The 10,899-nt window shown below is 42.8% G+C and overlaps 1 protein-coding gene across 1 annotated transcript; it reads right to left on the reverse strand.

Annotated features, from left to right (window-relative positions):
• Window positions 1-2,974: 2,974 nt before the first annotated feature.
• LOC146661598 (uncharacterized) lies at window positions 2,975-7,268 on the reverse strand. The gene is made up of 5 exons (XM_085417745.1): window positions 7,171-7,268; window positions 6,188-6,296; window positions 5,943-6,062; window positions 3,969-4,047; window positions 2,975-3,066 (listed from the first exon to the last, which is right to left on the reverse strand). The coding sequence occupies exons 1-5, from the start codon at window positions 7,266-7,268 to the stop codon at window positions 2,975-2,977; spliced, it is 498 nt and encodes a 165-aa protein (XP_085273871.1).
• Window positions 7,269-10,899: the final 3,631 nt, after the last annotated feature.

Genomic DNA, 10,899 nt, shown 5'->3' on the forward strand with positions numbered 1-10,899 from the left:
TGTTATCGTGCACTTTTCCAGCCAGGTGTTTTCCTTTTCCCATCCCTCCCTGTACTTTTGCAGCCTTTTTTTTCTCTGAGGGGAACAAACATTGCTGGTCTAATGCTGGGCTTACACTGTGCGATTTTTGGCCCATTTTGAGATGATTTTTGAGTCGTGCGACCGATTTGGTGATCGGCCCGATTTTGGCCTTCATCGTGCATCGTGTAGTATACGTGGGGTAACGAGAAGCGATTAACACCTCATGACCAGCTCCCGATCATCAATCGCTCGTGAGCCGCTCACACTGCTCACGCGCAAACACGTAAACGTCGGTGAAAAAGATGGAGCAGCACGGCTGTGCAGCGTGTGATCTGGACACAAGCGATGGAGGCACAACTTGTAGAACTTTGGAAAGCTCATCCGAGCCTTTTCGATGTGGCATCACAAAATTATCACGACCACAACAACCGTGAAAATAGTTGGATCTACACTGCTGCTCAATCACAGCTGCCTGATTAATGTTTTTCATTAGCAATTTAGCAAAGTTGATGGTGGTGGTGTGTCTGTGTGAGTGAAAGACAGAGAGAGCGAGCGACAGATTTTCTGTTATAACTTTCATTTTATGGAGGCACAGTGTGAGCGCTCAGGTCGCATCAGAGCATCGGGCGGTATAGTGTGAGACTCTGCATCGTGACCTACCAACTTCTAACCCCTGCGAGTCAATCGTGCAGTTTGAGCAGAAGCTGAATCGCGTGACTGAAAAAATCGCACAGTGTCTGCCCAGCTTTAGGCGTACTGTCGTCCGAGACTTGCACCGCAGTTTGTTTCACATTTTCTCCAATTGGTATTTTGAGATGAGACAAATTAATAAAATGCATTTCACTATGGGCTATAATAAAGTACAGTCAATGAAACTGAGTAAAATCAATGTCAAACATTTTAGTAGACTTGAATAAAATAACTAGCATCTAAAATCAAACTGTAAGACTTCAGTTTGTGCATGAATTTGGACACTCAAATGTTATTAATTTTGACATAATTAGCTTTTCTGTGTTTTAAAACTATAAACTGCTTTTCATACTTAGCCTTCAACAGTTTGTCCACATGTGCCTAGAAGTCCCATAGGATGTTAGCCCGGTCATCCTCATTCTCTTCCAGGCCATACTCACCACAAATGTTCCAGTATACTATGCTAGCCATTTGGTTATGGCATCTCACTATGACATTGTACGCTAGGTGAAAGGAAGGTGGCTAAGGACTGATGCTGGCTGCACTGTCTTGTTTTTATGTCAGTGTCTTCTATCTATTCCTTTGGCCTGCAGATCTGATGACTGTCAGGGTATAGGTGTCGATTGCCCAGATCTTGTCCTTCCCATTCAACTGAGTCTGCAGGACTTGGTGGTTGAGGCATTTCTAGTGGTCCCCTCATGATTCCCAGGTACGTATCGTTGTCCTTGATGTCTGCAATGTTACCTTGCCTACTGAGGGGGTTCAGGCCTATGCAGAACAGTGGGGACAGAGCATCTTCTTGCTAGATCCTGTACTTGACGGTGACTTTTACTGTTGGCTTGAAGTTGGCCTGTGGTGTTGCACCAGCCCTTTGTGCTGTCTTGAGCTTGGCCTCTAGTCTCCTTCGTATGGAGTTCAACTCATCCATCCATCCATCCATTCGCTACCGCTTATCCTTTTCAGGGTCGCGGGGGGTGCTGGAGCCAATCCCAGCTGTCATAGGGCGAGAGGCGGGGTACACCCTGGACAGGTTGCCAGTCTGTCGCAGGGCTAACACACAAGGACATTCATACTCACATTCACACCTAGTGGCAATTTGGATTATCCAATTAACCTATCCCCACAAACTGCATGTCTTTGGACGGTGGGAGGAAGCCGGAGTACCCGGAGGGAACCCACGCAGACACAGTGAGAACATGCAAACTCCACACAGAAAGACCCTGGCCTGATGGTGGAATTGAACTCAGGACCTTCTTGCTGTGCGGCAACAGTGCTAACCACCGTGCTGCCCGGAGTTCAACTCAATTCAATTAAATATTATTTCTATAGCACCAAATCACAACAGCAGTTGCCTCAAGGTGATTTATTTTGTAAGCTAAATATCCTACAATAATACAAAGAAAAAAAGAAAAACCAAACAATCATATGACGCGCCCTATGAGCAAGCACTTTGGCAACAGTGGGAAGGAAAAACTCCCATTTAACAGGAAGAAATGTCCAGAGAGACAGGATGATAAGTTGTGGCTGGACACTGGGTGATTAAATATCAACAACGGTGACTGGATGTCTAGAGAGAATTGATTTTATAATTTTTGACTCCCCCCCCCCTTTTTTTTTTTCCCTGTCAGATTATAATTTCAAGAGGATTCGGAATTCCATGGTCTCCTACTGGATTACAACTTCCAAGGACTTGAATCCTGTCTTATTGGGTCATATCTACACAGAAGGGACAAGGCATGCCTATTCTCTCCAACCTCTCTCCTCTGAAAGATCAGAACAAAGTGAGCAATACCATAGAGTAGGTTAAATAGATAATTATAATTCAAGTGATGTGATTATTTGTTATTATCATAATTATTACTTTTTATTTATTGCTTTGTTCCTGGGAAAATTGCTTTGAGAAATTATCCCACATTCAAAACTCTAAATTGTGTACATTACCTTCTTAACCCTTTGATTTTTACCTTTACTGCTTCACAGAGTATTAGTTAGGGGGCCAGCCTTTGTTCATGTTTGAACAGGGTCCATTAAAACTATACTTGAATAAACTGAACATCTAAATGCATGCTATACATAAATTGTATAAGAGTTACAGATAATGAAAATCCTCCTTTTCAACAGTAGCAAACAGGTAAGGGCACACTGTATAGATTCTTATACAATCTGCAAATGACTTCTTTTTGTTGTCAATAACTAAGAAGATCAAAACTGGGTGATTCTCCTTGCTTCACAGTGGTGATCTCTGTTTATTGTAAATATTCAGTCAGTAGACAGTACAATTAGCAGAGGAACGCTGGGTGCACAGGAAGTCACTGGTGACCTCTTTATAATCCCTGGATTCAGTTAGACCACTTCCTGTTGAACAAATGAGAAGAGAAAGAGGTATGAGCACACAGAACACAAAAGGCCTGTAGTACCTTGATCATTAATATGCAAATTGCAGAATCAACTTTTTGGAGACTTGCTTGAGTTCTGCTGTCCTTTCATTTTCATTTATAAATCCTTTATAAGGTATAGATCAGGGCTCCCCAATCCCAGTCCACAGGGGCCGGTGTCCCTGCAGGTTTTAGATGTGTCCTTGACCGATCACAGTTGATTTAAATGGATAAATTACCTTCTCAGCATGTCTTGAAGTTCTCCAGAGGCCTGGCAATGAGCTAATCATGTGATTCAGGTGTGTTGACCCAGGGTGAGACCTAAAATCTTCAGGGTCACTGGCCTTTGTGGACTGGGATTGGGGACCCCTGGTATAGATGGTCATCACTTTAGATGAGGTCATAGAAAATACTGAACTAACAACTTGTAAATGCAGAAATAACAATTAATTACAATATGAAATAAGACATTATAACACATCTTTTAACACACAAACAACAAGCTCATCTTAATCATTATATGTATAAATGCAATGACTAGAAGAACTTTGCTAATGATTTCCTTGGCTTTTTAAAATGATACTATGACCCATTAACAGCTCCTAAATAACTTGTTTGTAGTGGATGTAATATTTTTTATAAACTTGGTTTTCATTCAATGTTATATATGAGCTTATTAATCCATTAATATCCATTCATATCCATGTAAATGACACAGTAAGGAGTGATGCTTTCTAGATGATTAATTATTTAATAAAACCTTACTTACCTTATTGCCTCCAGTAATATGTAATTACTTTAACATGTTACCACTTGTAGGACAAACTTATCAGTGAAGCCCAGGAATTGCAAAAGGATGTCACAATTTTTATCAAACCTTACCTTCAATCAGGTTATAAAGGTTGCAGTAGTTGGTGCCATGGTCTTTAATGGCATACCAGGTTTCAGAGATAGACATGCCCTAGAAATTAAGTAGATCAATTAATTAATAAAAAAAAGGCCATATTTGTTAAATAAAACATACAAATGCAAAAGGTAAGCAATATAACAAAAATAAACAGAAGGTGAGGTGGTGAGAAAGACAGAAAAATAAAAATGAAGACAGAAAAGAAAGGATGCATCAGAAGAGAAAGGGGAGAGCATGGTACAGTGAACCAAATATACAGAAACCAAAATTATTGACAATAGACAGTTTGCTAATTTTGTTTCTTTAACCTGTCATATAATACAGTGGGGCAAAAAAGTATTTAGTCAGCCACCGATTGTGCAAGTTCCCCCACTTAAAATGATGACAGAGGTCAGTAATTTGCACCAGAGGTACACTTCAACTGTGAGAGACAGAATGTGAAAGAAAAATCCATGAATTCACATGGTAGGATTTGTAAAGAATTTATTCATAAATCAGGGTGGAAAATAAGTATTTGGTCACCTCAAAAAAGGAAAATCTCTGGCTCTCACAGACCTGTAACGTCTTCTGTAAGAAGCTTTTCTGTCCCCCACTCGTTACCTGTATGAATGGCACCTGTTTGAACTCATCATCTGTATAAAAGACACCTGTCCACAGCCTCAAACAGTCAGACTCCAAACTCCGCCATGGCCAAGACCAAAGAGCTTTCGAAGGACACCAGGAAAAGTATTGTAGACCTGCACCAGACTGGGAAGAGTGAATCTACAATAGGCAAGCAGCTTGGTGTGAAAAAATCAACTGTGGAAGCAATCATCAGAAAATGGAAGACATACAAGACCACTGATAATCTCCCTCGATCTGGGGCTCCACGCAAGATCTCATCCCGTGGGGTCAAAATGATCATGAGAACGGTGAGCAAAGATCCCAGAACCACACGGGGGGACCTGGTGAATGACCTGCAGAGAGCTGGGACCAAAGTAACAAAGGTCGCCATCAGTAACACACTACAACGGCAGGGAATCAAATCCCGCAGTGCCAGACGTGTTCCGCTGCTGAAGCCAGTGCATGTCCAGGCCCGTCTGAAGTTTGCCAGAGAGCACATGGATGATACAGCAGAGGATTGGGAGAATGTCATGTGGTCAGATGAAACCAAAGTAGAACTTTTTGGTATAAACTCAACTCGTCGTGTTTGGAGGTAGAAGAATACTGAGTTGCATCCCAAGAACACCATACCTACTGTGAAGCATGGGGGTGGAAACATCATGCTATGGGGCTGTTTTTCTGCCAAGGGGACAGGATGACTGATCCGTGTTAAGGACAGAATGAATGGGGCCATGTATCGTGAGATTTTGAGCCAAAACCTCCTTCCATCAGTGAGAACTTTGAAGATGAAACGAGGCTGGGTCTTCCAACATGACAATGATCCAAAACACACCGCCCGGGCAACAAAGGAGTGGCTCCGTAAGAAGCATTTGAAAGTCCTGGAGTGGCCTAGCCAGTCTCCAGACCTCAACCCCATAGAAAATCTGTGGCGGGAGTTGAAAGTCCGTGTTGCTCGGCGACAGCCCCAAAACATCACTGCTCTCGAGAAGATCTGCATGGAGGAATGGGCCAAAATACCAGCTACTGTGTGCAAACCTGGTAAAGACCTATAGTAAACGTTTGACCTCTGTTATTGCCAACAAAGGTTATGTTACAAAGTATTGAGTTGTATTTTTGTTATTGACCAAATACTTATTTTCCACCCTAATTTACGAATAAATTCTTTACAAATCCTACCATGTAGATTCATGGATTTTTTTTTCACATTCTGTCTCTCACAGTTGAAGTGTACCTCTGGTGCAAATTACTGACCTCTGTCATCATTTTAGGTGGGGGAACTTGCACAATCGGTGGCTGACTAAATACTTTTTTGCCCCACTGTAAATTAGAGAAGAGAGATAACCTACCGAAACATGACAGCAAGTGTAGAAGTGAAAGGAGACCAATCGAAAGTTAATGTCATACACATTCTTCTTAAAGGGAGTAGTGTGCTTGGCAGATATGAAGTGAACTGAGGCAGAGTGCAACTGGAGGCAGAAATTAATTAATTTGTTAATCTATGTATTGTTTCTACAGAACAGAATTAAGGTTAAAGAGAACTCAATAATACAATTATATAATATTATGTGTGTATGGGTGTGACTTCACATACCTTGTACAGGCACTTTTCTCCTCCCATAGTGCAGCTAGCCATGGTTTCCCATTTCTTAATCTGTGAAACCAGGGATTCATAAACTACCTGACATGGTATCCCAAAGTACCTGCATGGCATAAAACAAGCATAGCTACTTTAGTGTAGTAATTGCTAGTGTTGCATCACCTTGGAATACTATAACAAATGGTCCCATCTAGTGGAGATTGGTTGTGAGTGTTACTTGAGACTATTTGGAATTTGTCTATTGTAAGAAACAAAGGATGGGCTTTTTTTTTTTTACTGCTGACAAAAGGTAATTATCACTATTTACTTCTTTTTGATTATTAAATCTTACACCATATATTTTTATATCACAAGGAAGCTTTATATGATGAAAGATTACATGTATTTCATTTAATTAAGGCATTTTAAAAGTTTGCAAGTTTGTGTTATGACATTTTTAGCCAATTAAGAATGACAGAAAGGTGAGACCAGTGCTCTTTATGAAAAATATTGCCTCAATCCAGTTTATAGTAAACTATGGCTAAGCTCAAAAAGTTTCCAATTTACACAATAAATTACATTTCGGTGGCAGCTCAGTGATTTTACAGGCCAGTTCAGTTGTTACTACCGAGAAATGTGATCTCATTATTGTTCTATAAAGCATACAGAGTTGTTTCAATTACAAAATAACCATTACATATGCTTTAATACTTTCATATAGAAGAATATAATATTTATACACATATTAATTATTGCATGTCTTAGGTTTACATATTGATATAGAAGATACTTTCCTCTATTGAGATTGCATTGACGACAAAGAAAGAAACGAAAGGCGAAGTACTGTTTACATGCAGAGGCAGACTAACATTACGATGCATAAAAGAATATTTACTAAGCATTACTTCAGATACATGTTTATCACATTATTTTAAGGCAAAGCTAGAAGAACAACAGCAACAAAAAAACAAATTGTATACAGAGAAAATACATCATACCATTCTACTTTGCACTGAGCATGGAGAGGTCCTGCATAACAAATCTCAGATGAGCCAACTGCCAGGAGAACTGCAATGACCCAATAAACTGAATGCATTTTGTCGTAAACTAAATGAACAAGTTTAGTTTGGAATTCCACTGCCTGTAGTTCCAGTGACTTGGATATATAAAAGGATGAAAAAAATGCCAGCAATCACAGGATGGTCATGTGCCTTTCTGAAAAGGAAAGAAGACCAAATTAGATTAACTTCTGAGGAATAGACAATAAGCAGAACCTTAAGAATCACTTGGCTTAGAGAGACATCTAGAGTCAGTATCTAATAGTGCAGGGGAAACGCCTATTTTATAACCACAATATGGCCATTCTGTCTACTCTACCCACATACAGCTTTATTTATTATTAAGTAATCAGCACTTGGAAGAATCTCATTTTGATAAAAGATAATGTTACACAACTTGTCAACTATTTGACCTCTGTAACTTTATTTTTCTTTAAGCCTGTCCTGTCTGGCAGCTTTTGCAATCTGAATGTGATGTTCCAAAAAACATTTGCTTTACCAAGATGAGCTCTATTCTCATTAGGCTCTAATTCTCTATAGGCTCCTCTTGTTTATGTGTTACACGTGTGTTAAATTTTTTGGTTTATTTATTAGGTTAAATTTGTGTCACGTCCATTATTACAATTCATTTCCAATACAGCAATGTCCAAGCGAGCAGGTAGGGGGAAAAAAGAGAAATCATTAAATAGTGTACAAGAGTAGAAATAGAAATGTGCAATGGATCTCTTTGGCTGCACCTGCAAAATAAGAAAACAAAAACAAAACAAATAAAACAACAAAACCTGGAACGGGAAAAATATAAGAAAGTATGCATACACAAATTAACAAGAGAGCAGCCAGCCCCACCACCACCATGGCACGAGCTGAGAACATGGCCCCAGGGTCCTAGGTGCCCAAGAACTGACTGCACCTGGTGAGACAGGGTATCTATCTGGCTTTTTTTTTTTTTTGTATGTCCTGTCTGGCACTGTAGCAATCAGAATTATTGTCTGAAGGCCAAGACAAATGCCCAACAGATTTACTTTCCCAAGTGGGCCTTTTGCTATACTGGTCCACTTGATTGTCATAGTTTATTTGATCTTTATTAGTTAGTAGCACAGTGTGCTTTAAGGTAGGAGCCAAAAAGGGTGTAGTTTGTGTGTGTGAGCACCCGTGTGTACACCTGTGAGCATGAACACGCTTGTTTTTATAAGGTTCCTACATGTAATGATCTGTTAGAGGGTGTGGGGAGCCATAGCCCCGTCCACCAGGGCATGAAGCAGGTATGGAGGAGATCAAAACTCCAGACATCCGGAGGCCCCCAGAACACGAGACCAAGGAAGACCAACAGAGGGGCAGCTGCGCCACTATCCCAGAAAGAGCTGAGGAGAGTCCCAGATGAGGGGTCACTCAGCAGCCGCGGAGCGTAAGCCGGGGGGGTTGCAGTGACGTGCCCGGGAGCTCCGCCGGCAGCCAGCTGTGCCAGAGTGACCGAGCCCCAGGCCGAGAGGCCGAGGGCACCTGTCCCGATTCGTGATTGAGGTGAGAGACAAACGACCACAAGTCCAAGTGCGTCAAAACAATGATTTTATTAAACACACGTGTGGAGGAAATACACCATCACAATCTTCAGCATAAATCCCCCAAAGAAAGCATACTCAGAATGTTTTATACGTCAGGGTATTATTACGCCCCTTCATGTGTCAAAGCAGATACATGACACGCATAAGTTACAATAACCACAACCTTTGACACATTCAAAAAGAACATTTTCTCCGTCTCGACGCCAGATGCTTCCTGTTGATCTTACTCTGCTTATTTCTGGATCATCAAAACCACATCCTACAAAAAACTGTCACTTCTGCAGGCACAAAATGTAGTTACAAGCAAAATATGTCTGAACTCTTACCTAGAAACAAGTCTGTACACTGTGTGTGTGTGCAGGCAAACTGTGTGTCTCGCACTGAGGTCGAGACACCTCAGTGCACTCTGTCTCACCTCGCCAACTCAAGCTCACAACCAGATAGAGGCCACTCTCATATGTGTAGGAATCTAACTGAAACTATATATGTATATATTGAATAAATGCTTTAATCAAATGCCACTACTCAAAGCTTAATAAAAGCATATAAACAAATGAAAGGATATGAATGAATAAACATGAAATTAAAATGATATAATCCCCACACACCCGACCCCCGAAGTAGCCCAATCGAGCCCCAGGCTCCAGGCCCCGATAAGCAGCCACCAAGGAGTGAGCCAGTGTGTACCTGGACGCCCACCCCCAGACACAAAGAACCACCAACGCACCGATGTCTGAGGGCGTCTGCCACTGGCAGGGGAAGTGGTGGGGGGAGATAGGCCACCATACCTTGGAGGGCCTGAGATGTCCCCAGAGAGGTGGCGTCTGATACCCGACCTGACATATGGACAGACATACAGGCACACACAGATACAAACATCCATTCCCACCCTCATGCTCTCATATGCAATTACTCAACACTCACCCAACGTGGAGACAGACATAAAGAGACACTGTACACACAATCACACTCCCCAAGCGTACTCTAAGCCCCGGGTCTAGGTACCCTTGCCCCTGGAGGGGGAAACTGCACCCAGACCCAGGTGGTGTTACCCTTTTCCCTGCGGTGGGGAGATGCAGACCACCCCGACTCCGCAGCAGCAGGGAGGCCCCACATTTCAGATCCCAGTTCGACGGCCAACTCCTCCTCCTGGCCCCCCCGCTCCAGCAGGTCGCAGAGAACAGGGGTGTGAGAAGACTCCAAACCTCTCTCCACCCGCTCATATGTAGTGTTGATGCATGTGTGTTCTAAGGTGCATTTAAAACCCAGGAGGGCATGGAGCTACCTGCCAGAGAGCAGCGGGTAAGCGCATAGCCCCTCCTGATAGCCCTCAATGTCTACGTGTATTTAAAATTGAGAGGTGGGCAACGACGCAAAGGGTGAGGTGTACACCCTGATGGTAATTTGGAGTCCGTGTAGCGTGCCCACCCCCAAGATCCTATATGTATGTGTAATGAGAGTAATCTGAATGTCTAAGTTGTGAGATAAAATTGAGGCACAGTCAGCCAGAAGGGGACAGGGGGGGGATGCCTCCCCTGCACCCTGGTGACACACCTTTATCCCAAGGCCCTGCATGTGTGGGTGATTGTGGAGGAGCGGGAAGAGGGAGGCAGCTGGAGATGGGGAGGGAAGGAAGGGAGGAGCAAGTGACCCCTCCCTGGGGCCAGCTCCCCCGCTGACCCCAGTAGGCACCCCCATACTCCGTACAGCAGCGCCGCCCGGCCCCACAGAGCCCAGGACAGCCCACCCGACCCCACCACAGAGAAAACTGCACCCACCCCGTCATCCACTCATCTTCCAGACTACACGAGACAATAGATGCCCAGGCTGAGATCTTCCTCCACCTCTCCTGTATCTCCCCCTCCTGCAGAGTGAGTATCTTTCTGGCTTGGTGTCATTAACACAGGCTTAGAAGATGGCTGGGGCATTAAGGAAGCCAAATGGTTTCCCCAGATATTTGAAATGCCTCAGGGGAGTGTTAAATGCCACCTTCCACTCATCATCATCCCAAATAGGGGTAGGTGGTAAGTATTTCTTAGGCTGAACTGGTTAAAGATGGAGGACCCCTGCAGGAGTTCAAAAGCTAATGCGATCAAAGAAAAACGGG

This window comes from Rhamphochromis longiceps, linkage group LG9 (genome assembly GCF_057381845.1).
Source record: "Rhamphochromis longiceps isolate RC_006_pf linkage group LG9, R_longiceps_female_GT1.1, whole genome shotgun sequence".
Lineage (NCBI taxonomy): Eukaryota > Metazoa > Chordata > Actinopteri > Cichliformes > Cichlidae > Rhamphochromis > Rhamphochromis longiceps.

Bases quoted from the DNA above. Each gene is read 5' to 3' on its own strand.
- LOC146661598 (XM_085417745.1), bottom strand. From the start codon at position 7,268: ATGCATTCAGTTTATTGGGTCATTGCAGTTCTCCTGGCAGTTGGCTCA. The intron at 6,297-7,170 runs GTATGATGTATT...TATGCCATGCAG, and splicing joins GCTCAGTGCAAAGTAGAATG to GTACTTTGGGATACCATGTC. The intron at 3,067-3,968 runs GTAAGGTTTGAT...TTTGTTCAACAG, and splicing joins CCTTTATAACCTGATTGAAG to GAAGTGGTCTAACTGAATCC.